The following is an 18,233-nucleotide window of genomic DNA, read 5'->3' as shown; positions in this document are numbered from 1 at the left end:
CCTCCCCCCCCCCCCCCCCCCCCCCCCCCCCCCCCCCCCCCCCCGCTCCTCTCCCCCTCCCTCTCCAATCCAGAGAGCAGTCAGGGTTTCCTGCCCTGTGGAAAGTCCAAGGTCCTCCCCTCTCTGTCCATGTCTAGGAAGGTGAACATCCAAACATGACATTTTAAAGAGAGTAATGTGCTGGGCTTTCCCTTGATTACAGCATTCAGATCGTGTAGTACCCTGGCTGTGGGCTGCCTTTTTGGTCAGTGCCTTCCATAAATCTTTCTGCACTGCCTGATACAGCAATGCATAAGCTCTTAGCATTACAGCAGGCAGGCGGCTTGCTCTATCTACCAGCTAACACGTTAAGTCTATTGGACTAACACAGACCCAATAAGCACCTTGAGGATGCTCAGATCAATCATTTCTCAGGAGTTTTTAATATTCCATGATCAACAGTGTGTAATCAGAGGGAAAACAAAGATCAGATTAAGTTACCTTCCCCAAGAGTCGAAACAGTGCGTTCTCTGGAGTCCAAGTGGAAGTGTGAAGATGGGAGCTCACAGCTTGTATTGAAGCAGGCTTTCTCACCCAGGTCTTAGCGACTTCTCTGCTGCTGCGAAGCGACACCGTGATGAAGGCAGCCTAGAGAAGAAAGAGTTTATTAGGGCATTATAGCTTCAGAGGGTAGTCCATGACTGTCATGGTAGGGACAGTGGCCGAAGATGGGCATGACTGAGGGATTATATACTGAGACATCAACATGAGGCAGAAAGGGAGCCAACTGGAATGCCATGGCCTTTGAAAGGTCAGAGCTCCTCCCAGTGGCACACCCCCTCCAACAAGGCCACACTCCTAATCCTTCCCAAACACTTCAGCCAACTGGGGACCAAGCATTGAAACATGAGCATATGAGGATCATTCTCATTCAAACCAAAATGATCGTGATGATTTGAGACAGTGTCTCTCTATGTGGCCCTAGCTGTCCAGATTGACTGGCCTTGAGCTCTCATAGATTCCACCTGCCTCTGCTTCCCAAGTGCTGGGATTAAGAGCATGAGTCACCAAACCAGGCTACTATGATATTTTTTGACAGTCTTAGAAACTGCATTTTAAGAAACACATATAGTCTTGCTGTTGTAGCAACAGGATTACAGATGATCGTGCCTGCTCAAAACACTGACCTTTGTAGAAATATGTTCATTGTTTGTGCAGTAATAGTGAGGACTCAGAGATTTGCTCTAATCCTATCTGTGTTCTAACTAATGAGTGAACTTGGTCTAGATATGTTGATTCCCTAGCTCCTTCATTTCTTATTATAAGACAAAGTGATTTCTGAGATCCCATCCAGTTCATACTCTGTAACAAGTGACGGCTTGAGAGATTGTCTGAGAAGTTAGTGGTGTGGTCAGGACAAGAACCTGAGTGCATCCTTTCACTCACTTGCTGTCAAAGAAACATTCCCAAATGTATTTTCTCAAGTTTCCTAAAGATATTCAATTGCATAGTACCAGAAAAATAAACTATATCAAAATATTAGCAGTAGTAAGAAAGGTGTTCACTAAATTTTAACTACTCCAAGGAAAGAGATAAACTTTGGCCTTTATTTTGTGTAGAGGTCACCAAAACAGTGTTCAGATGAAATGGCAACAGATTGTTCTTGAGAAATCACCTGTACACTGGGCAAGGTGGCCATGTAGCAGAACAGCTGTTTTCATTTGCCTAGAAAGCATGCCCAGTCCTTCAGGTGAAATCTCTGATGCATGCAGACGCCTCCCAGGTTTTGTGCACATGCGTTGTAGAGGTCTCTTTGGAATCTTGCTGCCAGGTCGCCCTATTTCTCCCCTTTATTGCAAGGCCTCTGCTATCTGATTGGGGTTTTGAGAGCTTATTATGATTCTAAGGAATTAGCCATTTGATTGGGGGCAGGGAACACCTTTTAGGATAGAAAAGAATTGAGTAGCAATACTGTTATATATACGTAAGTTTCTGTTCTTGTCTGTTGAGTTCTGACTGACTGATGGTAAGCTTCTTTGTGAGGAGGGAAGGAAATGCACTCGGCACTTAAAGCTGCGTAATTTCATATCAGAAACTGAAGTCCCAGGTCATCACAAAATTTGGGAAATTTTAACTTTATTAGCATTTTTTCAGTTGGGCAGAACAGTAGGAATGTTTATTCTTTAATTACTAATCTGTCTCACTGTTGCAGAGACTTCCTTGAATTTTTGGCTAATGAACAATATAACTAACTATTGTACTAGTTACCATTCACTTGTTACTTAGAGAAAGTCGACAAAAACAGCCTTATACCCTCGAAATCTCATTGAAAGTTAATGAAAGTCATTTTATTTCCAAATTGGCTTCAAAACCCAATGGGAGATTTAGGGCACAATTTAGACACACTCTATTGTGTGAACACTCTACCCATAGAGAGGTCCTCTTGCCTCAGCTCTGTTCCGACTGTACATTATGATCTGAACCACACAAAAGGAACTTGAATTCCAAGGCCTAAATTAGGTACATAAGATGACTGGAATAAACTGGAAATCCCCAGGATTATTCTTAATCAAATGCAGTCTTTATGAAGAGGTGTTAATGCTAGCTCCACGTGCAGACGAGAGTATCTTCTTAGGACTGTTTCTGAATAACACTGAAGTTCCCTTCACTTGGTAGACATTAGTAGCGAGAATACAACATTTGCACTTTATTGGGCTTGAAAATTTTACTCCAAGAATGCTGAGTAAAGAAAATAGTTTTTTGGGTGGGAAGATTAATGGTAGGCCTGAAGCATGTTGTCTGGGCTGCATAAAGCTTTCTGGGGAATTGACAGTAGGAAGAAGAAAGATTAATGAAATCGGCTGAGGTTTTTATGAGACTTGTGCAGATCCGGACCCGTAGTCTCCGAGGATTGAGCAGTCTATCTTTTGGAACAATTAAAGTTTAATTCAGAAAATGAAAAGGATGTAGAACATCAGATTTTGTTACTAATAGGAAGAGAAATTTTGCAAAGATAAAGATTACAGGGGTGATAATATTTTAATATAAAAGTTATCAAAGGTTCAAGGTTAACAACCTCCTATAGTTAAACCATCTGTACTTCTTGCATTTCATATGGATGGAGAACGTGCAGATTTCTTCAGCCTACCAAAGGGAGGGACGCTTTGCTGTATTTAATTGACACAATAATTATAAATGTTGGAGTATAGATAGAGTCAGTGCTAGAGTATTTGTTTAACAAGCATGAAACCCGAAGCTCAAACCCTGAGCCCCAGAGGATAATAGTAAATAAGAGCTGTCCTTCTTTACAGGCACCACGTGCTGTTGCCATATGTGTACACGGCACGCCATGTTCAGCGCAGACTCTTTCCTTCCCTGTGGTAAAAATATTCTAAATTTTTTTCATGGAAATAGAAATCCTGTCCAATGTCCACCAGAACTTCCTTCTCTTATCTGATATGAGCTGGGAACCCTGCTCAGCCTTTGCCATCCCTCCCACCATCTCCCCCAGCTTCTGGGAAATATTGTTCTCAGGCTCTGAGATCAGCTTCTCTAGAGACCACCTGTGCCAGCCCAACCTATTGGACTGAACATAATGCTCTCCAACCCCCCAGTCCCATTCATGTTGAAACGACTAACAGAATTCCATTTTTTCTGTGACTGAAAATTATTAAAATGGGTGCTAACTGGAAATTAGCTTGAATTTGGGCTATTATCTTTTTAAGTGTGTTTTATAAAGTTAAAACTTAGCAAGTTCTACACAAATGTGATCTCTCATGGACATGGGAGTTAACACTACCTGAGAGAGTTTACTTTTAGTGCCTACTATAATTACATTTTAAAGGGTTTGTTTAAAATCAAAATTATTTTTTAAATGCTCATCTGTTATTTCAGAATCCCACATGAATCTTGGTGGTCACAGCGTCATAGCGTCATATGTCAGAATTGTAGGTGGCCAAAGTGTCCCTCTTTCCCACAGCATTCAACACAGAGTGTTTAGAACTTCCTGATCTCATTTAAACTTGGGTGGAGAAATGTTGGTCTGCGATGGTCCTTGGTGTGTGGTAGCCTGGCCAGCGTACCATATCAATGTATCAGGGTACCTTGATATCAGCAAGAGGAAAGATGTTGCACTGGTACATTCTTGGGCTGTGCCACAGATGCCTTGAATCAGAAATGAAACTCTGAGGGTTCCGCACAGTAATCTGCATTTTACCAAGCCATCCCAGTAGCTGGAATGTGTGTTAAACAGAGAACCACTAAGCTAAACTCAGGAGCCCCATCTAGGATGTTTGTACAAACAGGCACAGTTACAAGTAGGTATGCATTTCTAAAACGAAATTTATTGGTTGGGAACTAGAATTTGATTTTCAAAAAATGAATTTTTAAGAGTCAACCAGTATATTTAAGTCAACTTGATGGATCTAATCAATATCCCTTTGTGGAAGAATGAGAAAGAAGGTAGGTGCCCCAGCTCAGGTACAGACCTCTCTTCACTCCAGCCTTGGACCAACAAAATGCCAGGTTGAAATGCCAGGAGAAGCTTAGCTGTAGGGGGAGGGAGGCGCAGACACTAGAGAGCCTCACTGTATTCTAACAAAGCTCTGGCTTTCTCTGGTCTGCTTAGCCATCTGTAAAATACAGATCAACCTTGCTCTCAACCCTATGGCTGAGTGTAGTGCCTTGTGCCAAAATGTCACTCATAAATGCCCAGCAGGGTGGTGTAGAAATGTGTAGTTGGGGAGTTAATGTTTGAAGGTTTAACATGGAACCACCGTTTGTCTCAGCAGCTCTGCCTCTGTGTAAATAGAGAGAATCGGAATCAAGGACACAAACACACAGTGTGTGTGTGTGGAATATAATTGAGCATTGCATATGATACATGCGGCAGCAGAGATGAGCCCTGTAAAGATCACTGCTAAGAGAAATAAGCCAGAGATGAAGGACAGATGTGTGACTCCACTTAGAGGAGGTTAGTCGAGACAGACGGGAATGAAAAGTCAATAATTAGTAGGTAGACTTTCAGCAGGGGATGAGGGGAAGATTCTAGAGAGGAAAAGTAGCAACATATCCACCATGTCCACATTTAATGTCAATAAGCATGTGCTATAAAGTGATTAAAATACATTTTAAGTTATATGTATGTTACCACAGAAATTTAAATTCATCAAAACTAATCTAAATGTAATTGAAAGACCTTTTTATTTAAATTTGAATGATGAAGTTGGAAATTCAGAGGCTTTTACTACAAAAAAATATTTCTATTTATGTATCAGAGACTTAAAAAATTATTTGAAAACAAAGAAATTTTTTTTTTGATAAAGATAACAGAGTTCATGTCATGACACATGTCTGAAAAGCTATAGTTACTGTTTCTGCCTCAATTTTTTTTAACTTTCTAAGTGTGAGGAAGAGAGTGTGGGCACACGTGTGCCACAGCACTTGTGTGAAAGCCAGAGATTAGCCTTGGTAGTGGGTTCACTCAATCCCCATGTTCCAGGGATTGCTCTTAGGTCACCAGGCCTGTGCAGCAAGAGCTTGTGTCTGCTGAGCCAGCACACCACCCTACCTCAGTTGTTCTTCTAGATGACTTTCATTATTCTGGCCCTCAAATGTTGGAAACCAATATGATGTAAAAGTTTTGGGATTATGAAGTAGAAGAACATACAATAAGCCAGATACTGAATTAGAAAAAAAATCCTAGTAAGTTTGATATACTGACAGTTTGAAATACTAAAAATGAGGTACTGACCCACAACATTAGTGAAATGTATCTACTATGATACTTTCTGGCAATGATAAGAAAAACACTCAGGGGCTGGAGAGATGGCTCAGGGGTTAAGAGCACTGGCTGCTCTTCCAGAGGACCCAGGTTCAATTCCCAGCAACCACATGGTGGCTCACAGCCATCCGTTATTTGATCTGGTCCTCTCATCTGGTGTGCAGGCAGAATACTAGAACACTGTAGACATAATAAATAAATAAATAAATAAATAAATAAATAAATAAATAAATAAATAAATAAGTCTGAAAGAGAGAGGAAAAGGAAAGAAAAACATTCAAAGCCATCTGTGTTGGTCTGCAAATTTCAGTGAGCTCCACAGAGTATGGCATTCTGTAAGGACAGTGGCTTTAGTTCTCCAGAGCTGTGACTTGACTCCTGCTCTTTCATTGACTCTGCTTCTCCTGAGCAACTAAGTTACCACCTTACAGGCATTTTGTCTTCCACTCCATGCCTAACTCCCACAGGAAAAACCTTTGGATTTTGATTAATACTGTTCAGGAAGCCAAGCCGTTGAGTGAGTCAATGGTATGGTCATTTGGAGCTGAACTGAAATTGTCCTTGCAAAATTGTCAGTGAAATGTGTGTGCACAGTGGCCCTGGAGGAGCACGAGTTCTGGAGTCATCCCAGCTCTGTCCCTGTGTGCACTCGTGATCATGTCTGAGCTCCAGAGTCCCAGCTCTGTCCCCGTGTGCTCTTGTGATGGTGTCCGAGCTCCAGAGTCCCAGCTCTGTCCCCGTGTGCACTCGTGATCATGTCTGAGCTCCAGAGTCCGAGCCCTGTCCCCGTGTGCACTCGTGATGGTGTCTGAGCTCCAGAGTCCCAGCTCTGCCCCCGTGTGTACTTGTGATGGTGTCCGAGCTCCAGAGTCCCAGCGCTGTCCCTGTGTGCACTCGTGATCATGTCTGAGCTGAGATCTGGCTGCAAGAGAGCCCAGACTGGCATGTACAAGAGGAGAGTCTCCTGCTAAGAAGCAGGGTGCCAGGTGCACACTGTGTGAATAGTCCGTCTGCACTGCCATCCTCCAAGTGGCATCCACCCTTGACAGGTATTCCATCTGTTTCAGCCACATTCCTAAGCGCCAGGACCAAAGCAGTCTTCACACACCAAATAGCCCCTCCCTTTCCTCCACCACACAGCCATGTCAGCCTTGAATTTCTTCACCTGCACACTGGATGCTTCTTTTATTGCATGCAGTGGCAGGAGAGGAGGCTTAAACTACTGGGCTGTCAAGAAGGACAAGCATGCTGCTCTACAGTATCATCATCACTTGCTTCTTGGGTGAAAGAAAATACTGTGAATCCCTCAAATACAAAGCAATGAAGACCTCCAGCTTGTCTGTGAGGTCTGCCAGAGCCGTTCACAGGCAGTGATGGTGGTAAGCACTCTGAGATGTGCCCGTGCCCTTTCTAACAGTGTGCACATAACCTGCCCGTGGTGGGACACTAGATCACATTCAGATTGGATTCTGATTTCTCAGACACACAAGCAAGATGGCATGGAGTGTGTCTTTAAAAATGGAATCTACAGAGTGCAGGATGGTATCCATGGAGTGTGGGTCTGAATGACTTCCTTTACAGACCTGTTTTTCCTTTTGTTATAGTGATCTACCTGGATAAAGAAAACAACCGAGCGGAGAGAGGCATCTTAAAGGCCATACTGCAAAGACAAGAACTGCCTCACAGAAGGTACTGGCAGCAGGTTCACAGAAAGCAGCTCTCTATGTCCTCTTTATGTCTGAATGTTGGAATTACTGCCTCCAAAGAAGTTCAGAAATGAAGGCATAGGGGTGGGGGTAGCTCAGTGGTAGAGTGCTTGCTTAGCATGAATGAGACAGTAGGTTTGAAGTTTGATACCCGGCACCATAGAAAAAAAAGAAAAGCAAAAGAAAAAAGGCCACAGTAACTGCAGTAACTCCTACATCCCAACATTGTTCCGTTAAAAATGGCTAAATGTCCCTAACAGACACAAGCGTTCATGTCAAGTTTTTTGTTTGGAGAGCATAGTGCAGACGCCAGGTGGGCATTGCTTGTCTAGTGAATGCTGGGATGCTGCTCACCTCCCTGTGCTGAAGAAAGAGATGGCGTGCCCCTTCCCACAGCCACAGCCAGGGGCCACTAACAAGTGCTCTCTCCTGTTGCTAATACTCAGAGGTAGTTCCCTAGTTTGAGAACTCCCTTACTCAGATGACAGCCCTGCATAATGCCAGTGCTAAGTCACCAGCTACAGCCAGGGGTCACATTCTTCCATGACATGGGCAGCTCATAGAGAATTGCTTACCGTACCTTTACATACTGTCCCATCTGCATTTGGAAATACACAAATGTTTTAAACAACGATACACTGAAATAAAACTTTACAAATTATTAACTTGGGGATGGAGAGGCAGCTTAGTGGCCAAGAGTACCGGCCCGTTCTTCCAGAGAATTTGAATTTGGTTCCCAGCACCACTAGATGGTGGCTCACAACCATCTACTCCAGCCCCAGGGGTTCTGATGCCCGCTTCTGGCCTCCATGGGCACTACGTGCACATGGGACACATACATACATTCAGACAAACACTTGTACACATAAGATATCAAAAAATTCCTTATTAATTTTAGGTCATAGTTTTGAGTGCTTCAAGTTTTCTTTTGATTTCTTTTTCTTGAGTAAAATTTCTACTGAAAAAAATTCACCAAGGAAGAAGACAAACTTTGATGACAATTAAACAAATAAATTAATGACACATGGTGATGATTAGTAATAAAAATTGAACAAACACGGGGTATGGTGGCACTCATCTTCAATCCCAGTACTTAGGAGGCAGAAGCAGGTACATCTCTGTGAGTTAGAGGCCCTACATAAGAAGTTACAGGCCAGACAGAGCTATGTAGTGAGGACCCTTAAAAAGATAAAGAGAAAGAAAAAAGATTGAACAAACTAAATACTAAAAGAGTAGATAAGAATGAAAGCCAATCCGGGAAGGGGACATTTAAGCTGATTTATGAAGGTTGAAGGGACTCAGTTGAGATACAAGAGCCTGGGACATAGGGTTCTAGGCTGAGGGAATACCAGGCAAGAAGGATGAGGCAGAGGGCATTCTGGGGTAGATGGGAGGACTAGCAAAGCTGATCTTAGAAGTAGAGAGTTGCAGGAAGACACAGCTGGGGATCACATGATGTTTGCACCCCCAGATGTGCATCTGGGTCCTTAGGCAGGCCAGGAGCCTCCATGAGGAATGGCCACCAGAACGCATTTGTTCTAACAGCCAAAAGTAGGTCAGGAGGTATGCTTGGGTGCATGCATGTGTGTATACAAGCTAGTTTTTTTTTTAATTTTATCTAGTAAACTTTCTTCCCTTTTGAGTTTAACTTTCTAGTTCTTTCATTGGTTTTATTTATTTTTAATGCTGGGAATGGAAACCAGGTTATTGCTGAGGTCCATGTGAGGCTGGAGTTGTTTTATTTATTTATTTATTTATTTATTTATTTATTTATTTATTTATTTTAAAAGAAAGTCTTTTTTCATTTTACATACCAATCCCAGTTCCCACTCCCTTGCCTCCTTCCCCCCTCCACCTAGCCTTCCCACCCCAATCCCATCCACTCCTCAGAGAGGGTAAGGCACATTGCTTTGGGAGCAAGGTATCCATCCAAAGAGAATGGGTTCCCAAAAGGCCAATACATGCAGTAGGGATAAATCCTGGTGCCACTGCCAGTGGTCCAGTAGTCTGCCCCAGAGGCTAGAGTTTTAACATTGATCTCTGCACTAGATCTGCGAATTTTATTTGACCTCTCATTTGCTCTTTACAGAATGTAAAGTCAGGAATATTACATCTTCACATTCTTAGCCCTTTTATAGAACTTAGAAGATTTTTTAATTTTGTCTCAGAATTAATGTACTACACTCAATGAAGGTAATAGCCTTTCTTTATAAGATGATGCAGGTATGAGCTAAAAATCTGAGATTGAAGTACCTGAAAATACCCCATTACTCTATGCCTCCTTTTCTGTGTGTCCCGCTCTGCAGGATGCCCTCTGCCGGCACTGTTAGGATGGTGTGCCGTAGCACTCACAATGCTACAGTGGTCATATGCTTTAATTTTTTTAATTTCTTCTTTCCAAACTACGTTCATTCTAGGACAACTTTGTTGTTGTTGTACATGAGTGTTTCACTTGCATGTCTATATATGCACCATGTGTATACTATGCCTGAAGAGATCAGAAGAGGGCATTGGATCCCCTGGAACTGGAGTTACAGATATTTGTGAGCTGCCACGTGGGTGTTGGGGCCGAAATCCAAGTTCTCTACAAGAGAGCCAGTGCTCCACCTCTTGGGCTCTATCAACAGTTGTTTTGTCTAACTGAGTAAAGAAATCAGCAGTTGACTTGGAAATCTGTTTGGCTCACCTTCTTTTGCTTTGCTCACCCTGCCGTGTTCCAGGCTCTGCTTACTTGTATCACCGCATCTAATCTCCACAAGAGCCCTCCCTGCTCATAGGTCTAATGTCATTGCACAGATAACGAAGCTGAGATCAGGGAGACGTGAGGGATTTCTTCAGCATCACACAGCTATACAAGTGTGGCAGTCAGAATGTGAACTACAAATGAATGTCCTAACCACGCATCTGGATCCCTGTATCCTGTGCGTCATGTGAAATACTTGGACCACTCGACAGTCGGGATCCATGTCTATGGTTTCTGTGTGAACGGGTGTTAACTTTCATTTGGGCTTAAGAGATCTCTATTTTCTAATTTCTTCACATTCTTTTCCTAGCTAAAAGGGCTTGTAAAGGAGTGAAATGCTGAGTGTTGTCTTCAGCAAGTTGGTTAGAGACATCGTCGTGTTTACCTATCAGCATTTGGAAAGGATTTGATGTGTGTTTTTCAAGTCTGATTTCTCAGGGGCTTCAGTTTTTCTGTTTCTTGTTTGGTTTCTGATTTGGGATAGATATGTTTCACAGAATTTAAAATGGTAAGATTTACAAGCATCCATGGTTTAAGCTATGCTGCCAAGACATATCAAAAGAGTACTTAACTGTAAATTCCTGTCATTTGGTCAATCCAAGTGTGTTTGGCCTCAGCACAAGCCACTAATTCAAATCAGTTCCATCAGAGCCCTGCAATTATGTGTCTAAAAGTAAAGTAGAACTTGGATGCTGTGGTTGTATATTAAAAGGTTGCTGAAGCAATATGAATATCTGATACAGCCGTTGGGCAGAGCTCAGCCTTTCTCTGTGGGCATTCAGACCGCTCCCCAGGCAGTGCAACCTCTGCATTTTGTAGGACAGCACATACAGTTGGGTAGATTACTTGCTACCAACCCCAGAGTTGTACTGCTAGGGAGTGGGGGAAGCATTTCTTTCTGTCAAAAATGCTGACTGTGTAACCTACCATGGCCTTTGTGAGCTTCATCCTTTTAGTATTAAAAGTAGAAGTATCAAATATCAGATTTGGTGCAATGACATGGACATTGGGTCCTTCTCTTTGCCTGGTCATTTTCTTTGATTCTGGAGATAATTACCATCCAGGCTTAAAAAGGAGATTGGTGCCCATTGGAAAGCTTCAAATAGTTCAGTTAAGATCCTTGCCTAAGGTAATTTCCTTTCTATTGGCACCACTGGAAACATTGTCATTTTCCACATAGTTATATAAAACAAAACATAAAACAAAAAAGAATGAGTGTCCGTGACCTTCTCTGTCCCGTTCTTCTTAGTGTGCGCTTCACCGTGGTGAGTGACCCTCCTGAGGACGAGCAGGACCTAGAGTGTGAGGACATCGGCATTGCTCATGTCGACCTCATGGATATGTTTCGGAAAGGGAGAGACATCATCGAGCAGGACCTTGATGGTATGAATGGAAGCATGGCTCTGTCTGCACAGCCACCACTACCAAATTATTATTATTATTATCATTATCATTATTCTGACTTCTTTCTTCTGCCTGGGAGGGGTCTGTCACACCTCAGCAGAAGGCTGTGCAACTCAGGCTAGCAACTGCTGCAGCTGGAAGCCTGTCCCTACACCCTCCTCTTCCCTTCCTCACCCTTCTGTGGCTGATAGAAACTTTAAATAACTGAGCTTCACAGAAATAACTAATGCATTTCTTAGTGGGGGGGCTAAGACACATAGCCTTAAGCTTGTTATTCCAAACCACACCAGCATCTTCTGGAGGCTTCTCTAGTTCAGGGCTGCAGCCAGAGGGTGTGTCTCCTCTGCTAACGCTAGGATTCTGGCATTTCGCATGTTCCTCACAAAACTGTAGCCTAGATTTTTACCTTTCTAGGCATGAGTCCCATCAGTGCGTCATTTCTCCTGTTCTTACATCACACAAGGGATTATACTTCATAAACCATAACCAAGGAAGGCCCTGGCCACACACAGTGAGTCGAGAAACTCAATGCTTCTGCTTCAAGCTGGCTAAGCCCTCTCTGAGACTATGTGCTGGGTTTGTGATTTACCTGTTGAGGTCACAATCAAATCCCTTTCTGAGCACTTTCTAGGGTCCAGGATTCTGCAGTGCTATGGCAGCTCTGTGGAGCTACCTGTCCCAGACACAAAGCGGGTTCTCTGAAGTCTGGACTGCACCAAATGATTGCCCCAGTTAGAGCAAATAAGTATCTGGGAGCATGTTTGGAAGCATCCGTAAAGTTTGCACAGCCAACGTGGTGGCAGCTAGTTACACTCTGTCATGGAGCAAAAAATGAGAAAATGTTCACGTACCCTTAGTCAACTCTCTGGGACTAAGAATCTAATAGGAATCACCAAAATCAGTCTCTGTAGTCAGCTCTGCTTAGTGACCTACCTCCTCCTTGGAGGCCATAGAGTCACACTCGGCTGACACCCAACTGTTAGGACCATGTTTAAGAAGCTAGTCCAATGGCCAGACACTGTTTCTAACAGCATTTTAATACCTTGTTCTGGATCATGTGCAAGTGAGTGGTCTCCAGAAAAGATGAGAGCTCAGGAGAATACGCTGGGAACCACTGGGCCACTGCGCGTCTGGGGGCTCCCTTCTCCACCCCACATGCCTACCAAGTTTTCTTTGAAGGTCTTCTCACAATGGTTCTTTGAAATAACACAGGCACTACTAGAGGCAGTCACTGTAGCTCATCTATTCAGGGTGCTGAGGCTAGAGAAACACTTGATCCACCCCCATCGTCAAAGTTCAAAGAAATAACAAGAAACTACAAGACCCATAAGCACTATCAAACATACAAACTCTAGAATTCTGGCTTTGGATCCCTCGGGAATATCTCCCCAGCTGATAGGGTCCAGGGGACTGACCTGGCATAGCACCAGGATGTGTTCAAAGAAGCCCCGAGACTTAACTAGTCTGCCTTTGGGCCATCACTGGTAACTAGTCTGCCTTTGGGCCATCACTGGTAGCTCTCTTAAGGAAAACCCACGTTCACTCAAGAAGTGAACCTCAGGCCTTCAGAGCCAATCCACAGACATCTTAAGGTTTGTGGGTCTGACTGACATTTTGCTTTTCCTAACGTTAATTGCACGATGCCTTTGCAGAGATTTGGAGGGCTGCAGTTTGTATAGCTGTAGTCTCTCACTCGGTAGGCCTCAGAGCACACCTAAAATGTGTGCCTTCACACATGTGCTCCCACACACTGTGCTCCTCTCAAAGCCGTATGACTAGCCTAGCCAAGAGCACTGCTGACCGCCATTGACCTTGCTGCTGCCCTCTTCTCAGTGTTGGATGCCCGAGCGGACGGAGGCAGCATCGGCAAGCTGAAGGTGACCGTGAGAGCGCTCGCTGCTCTGCGGTCTGTCAACGAGCAACATGGAGAGGACTAGGAAGCCTGGAAGAAGCTGCTGCAGAGGCGTCCACCTCTGAGGAAATGCCCACGTGAAAACTCCAGGATGAGATTTTGAGTAATCACTCTGGTGTGTGTAATCTATAATTCATGGGGAGCTGGGGGGTGCTGGGCTTAGGCTTCAGTTTCAAATCTTATATAGGTTTTTGTTTATTTTTCTGTTCCCTCTACCCATGACTGCCACCCCTTAGGACTTCAGTTCTCCTCAGTGGTCTACCTTCTCAATAATTTATATCAACATGTTAGGATGAAATATCTATTTACATTTGTAACATTTTCTTACAAAGAAGTGGGAATAGTTTTATTTTTCATAAGGAAAAGCCTAAATCTTGGGAAACCTATGGGAAAGAAATATTTTTTACGTTATCCCTAATCGTCCCACTAAAGGAAAAGCTTCTGATTAGCCTCATTAAGACTTTTATACTGTGAAGATTTTATTAGAAGCAATATATGAAAATTACTTGGATTAATGTGTTAATCTTGTGCTTTAAAATGCTAATATCCACTTTGAGCACATTAAAGCTCAGTATGTGTTTTCTTTGATGCATGCGGTTTCTATCAATTCAATATAAAGAAGGAGATGTGGCACCAACTTAGTAAATTGCTCCCAGTTTTTGTTGTTTTCCATAAACAGTGTAGTCGTTATATGGTATCCATGTGTCTGTAATGCTGATATGGGACCCATGATTATATAAAGATAGAGAGATACATACATGCATATATACATACATGCATACATATATATAGGGAATCCATACTTTACAAACTAAAGTTATTACATAAAAAATAAAGTATGACCCGAACTCTAAGATGTTTGGTCAGACATGAAAGGAGACCTTTCATCATTTTTAACCTTACTTCAAGCTTACACAGTGCTGGATGTGTCTGGTTATGCAGACCCTCAAAGAGCAGCTCCAGAAGTTAATTTCTAGCTTTTACACGGTCTTGCTGAAGGGTTTAATTGATATTTTTAATGGAGCTGTGATCGGTGCTGCAAAGGAATTGTCTCTGGGGGTCTGAGATATAATGCATTTCATTTTTTAATTTACTTTTTTATTTGTCGTTTTCTTCAAAGGATTTTTATAGGCTGTGGGTTTTCACTGTTTGCAAACAGGCTATTCCTTCTTAAGCATATGTAAAGTATTCAGGGAGATAAGTAATTTATTAAAATCTACCTAATTTGCCGTGCTATATTAAATCTCTGCTTCAGTGATCACAGACCATTTCATTTAGAGAATTAGGCATTCCCTCTTTGTGTGATTAAAGCCCTGGAAAATGAGTTCTTTGCTCCTATTTGTGAACATTCAAAGCCTGCTAATGGCAGGAAGATGGAATAGATTATGAGACAATTCATTACAGTTCAACAGGGGAAAAAGCAGCTATAATGCAGAAATGCAAGTATGAATATCAGTGTATAGTTGAACCGTCTGTGTGCTGACGGCTTCAGCGGTAACTCCTCCTTGGGAGGCTTTGCAATGACATCCATACGCTATTAATCTGTTGGCACGCTCTGTGGGCCCAGTAGAGTATGATGTGACCACAGGATTCTATAAATTTTCTCTGTACCATTGGGCATCCCTGCCCCCAGGCCTGCCATCTCCAAGAGGAATCTTGTTCTCACCAGACTCTGCAGATCTTCCTAACAACTCACTCCTCTGGAACCTTCTAGTGACCACAAACATCTGCAGACAAAACCTCTCCAATCCTAGTAAACAACCACATGTTTGTTGTCACTTTAGCTGGCTCTGAGCTCATCTTTTTGGCCTCCCTTTCCAGCTTTCTTTGGCTTTGTGCAGCTAATGTGTCATTAAGGCCCATAATATTCCCTGCAGTAATCTAAAACAGCCAGATTATACCCTGGGATTAGCTGAGCAGTTTTTGAAACATTTATTGTGGTATTCTCCCAGGAGGCATGCATTATTGTTTTAAAATGTTATATCCCAAACTAAATAATGCTTTCTGCGGAGAGGAAAATGGATGGTGCTGACTTCTTAGCATCTTTAAGTAGAGACAGGGAAGTCTTAGAAGTGAGTCGACCATATAGAGTCTGTGCCTCAAGTACAAGTGGGGATTTAGGCAGGCTTCTGTGCCGTTTGTATTTACTAGCCTTAAAACCCTCTACCTCAGACTCCCGCAGATGTTCCCAAGCTCACACGCAATGGCTGCTAAAGGGTTCTATGGGGAAGTGGAATGAGTGTCCTCACGCCGAGGCCACGGCTTCTTTGTCTAGCCATGTGTTAGCCAGGGTTCACTGAAAAGTTCAGCTCCATGAGCTAGCCTTGCTTTGTTAAGGATGGCTAGGGTGTGGGGGCTACCGGGCACAGGGACACAGCCCTGGAGGAGAACTTGCAGTTCTCGTAACCGCACAGTGCACGCAGCACTCGGGGAGCAGCAATGCTTTAGTCTGGAAATATAAATAGAGGCGTGATGTGCCGTGTGGGCGAGTGCATTGTACATGGTTTTTGCCTACTGTAGTAGAAATGTCAAATTCCCAGCCCCTGTCATGAGAGGCAGTTGACAAAAATAAGTTTTATGGTTTACAGTGTGGTTTACATAGAGGACATTTCTCTTCACTCTCGGTTTCAACATGTTTTCTGAATTATCATGGTTTGTTGCCATTTAACTTAAATTAGTTTTTTTAAGAATAAATAGAGGCTATGTTTAATCAAATAAAGAACGGCCGTGTTGAAATTCCACTGTTCCTGCCATTCATTTGTTACCACAAAACACAAATAATTTCTATGTGTCAGGAAGAAGTGTGGGTTCAGACGTGGTCATGTGACTTGGGAGGCTCTGCGTGCACCCATGTCCCCACAACAAAACATAAATTATTTTAGTAATCTGACATCAAGAGCTGTGACAATGAGAACCAGTTCTTACACATGTTCTAACAAGAATCTGATTAACATTTTTGTGGATATGGAAAATAGCTTTTTTTTTTCAGTCAAGCTGGCACTGTTGCTGTGTTTAGAATGATTTCCGTATGTACAAAATAGCAAAATGTGAATCATGTCTGTGAACAAATATGAGACTAAAATATGATCTTCGTGTAACACAAAACAACCGAGGAAGAAGCTGTGGTCGTAAGGTGATCACGTGATTGACACTGTTGGGATGATAACTCGTCCCAAAGGTAAGAGTGCACGCTAGTAAGTAACCCACGCCTAAAGGCCTCTGACTCTCTTAACAGAGAGAAACCAAACCATGATTTATGATAGATTGGGCACCACACCTAATTAAATCCATAAGTGGGAGCAAACACAGTCTTACATCCCTTGTGTTCCCAACAAAAACAGCCTCCAGGTCAGCCAGAAAATATCAAAGGAACAGAAACAAGCATTTTAGAGCTGAGACTGCAGCGTTAGAAAACATCCTCTTTCACTTCCATCTCAGAGCATCACCAGTGGACAGTACCTCACAGTTCAACTCCTGGGAGCCGAGCCCACGCTCTAGGTATGACTCCCTTTGTCCTGGCCTCTCCATTTTCTTTTATCTTTCTTTTGTTTAAAAAAAAAAATACAGGATCTCACTATGTAGCCTTGGCTGGCCTGGAAATCGCCATATGAAACAGTCTGGCCTCAAACTCTCAGAGATCTGCCTTCCTTCACCCCCTGAGTGCGGGATTAAAGGCAGAGGCAGGCGTGCACCATCAAGGCTGGCACCCCTTTGTTTTCCAGATAGCATTCAGGTATGGTGTGTACCAGGCTAACAGATTGAATACAAAAGCAGAAGAATCCATCTTTCTTCTACATACAAGAAACACACCTCAACCTCAAAGACAGACATCGCCTCAGAATAAAGGGTTGGGAAAAAATTTTCCAATCAAATGGACTAAGAAACAATCTGGTGTAGCTGTCCTAATATCTAACAAAATAGACTTCAAACTGAAATCAATCAAAAGAGACAAAGCAGGACATTTCATATCAGTCACAGGAGAAATCCATCAAGAGGAAATCTCAATACTGAACATCTATGCTCCAAATATAAGGGCACCCTCATATGTAAAAGAAACACTTCTAAAGCTTAAATCATACATTAAACCCCACACACTATTAGTGGGAGACTTCAACACTCCACTCTCACCACTGGACAGGTCAGTCAGACAAAAAATTAACAGAGAAATAAGGGAACTAACAAATGTTATGACTCAAATGAACCTAACAGACATCTATAGAATATTATATCCAAACATAAAAGAATATACCTTCTTCTCAGCACCTCATGGAACTGTCTCAAAAATTGACCACATACTCGGTAACAAAACAAACCTCAACAAATTCAAAAAAAAAATGGAGTAACCCCATGTATCTTATCAGATCACCATGGCTTAAAACTAGAATTCAACAGCAATACTAATTCCAGAAAGCCCACAAACACATGGAAATTAAACAATGCTCATCTGAATCATTAATGGGTCAAGGAAAAAATAAAGGGGGAAATTAAAGACTTCCTAAAATTCAATGAAAATGACCATACAACATACCCAAATTTATGGAACACAATGAAAGCAGTAGTAAGAGGAAAAAGTTCGTAGCACTAAATGCCTACATAAAGAAGCTGGGAAAATCCCACACTAGTGAATTAACAGAACATTTGAAAACTACAGAACAAAAGGACGCAAACTCACCCAAGAGAACAAGACAGCAGGAAATAATCAAATTG

At 42.6% G+C, this 18,233-nt stretch overlaps 1 protein-coding gene across 2 annotated transcripts in view; it reads left to right on the top strand.

Annotated features, from left to right (window-relative positions):
• The window catches only part of Rpgrip1l (RPGRIP1 like), a 94,659-nt gene extending 78,392 nt beyond the window's left edge, over positions 1–16,267 (top strand). For both annotated transcript variants that reach the window (XM_050143934.1, XM_050143935.1), the window contains exons 24-26: positions 7,366–7,450; positions 11,460–11,593; positions 13,448–16,267. In XM_050143934.1, the coding sequence (XP_049999891.1) occupies positions 7,366–7,450; positions 11,460–11,593; positions 13,448–13,551 (323 nt within the window). In that variant the 3' untranslated portion in view covers positions 13,552–16,267. The remainder of the gene's footprint in view (positions 1–7,365; positions 7,451–11,459; positions 11,594–13,447) is intronic.
• Positions 16,268–18,233: the final 1,966 nt, after the last annotated feature.

This window comes from Alexandromys fortis, unplaced genomic scaffold (genome assembly GCF_014885135.2).
Source record: "Alexandromys fortis isolate MF-2015 unplaced genomic scaffold, M_Fortis_MF-2015_v1.1 scaffold_1, whole genome shotgun sequence".
Lineage (NCBI taxonomy): Eukaryota > Metazoa > Chordata > Mammalia > Rodentia > Cricetidae > Alexandromys > Alexandromys fortis.
The sequence above is the reverse complement of the archived record's forward strand: the minus strand, read 5'-3'. Positions and strand labels throughout refer to the sequence as shown.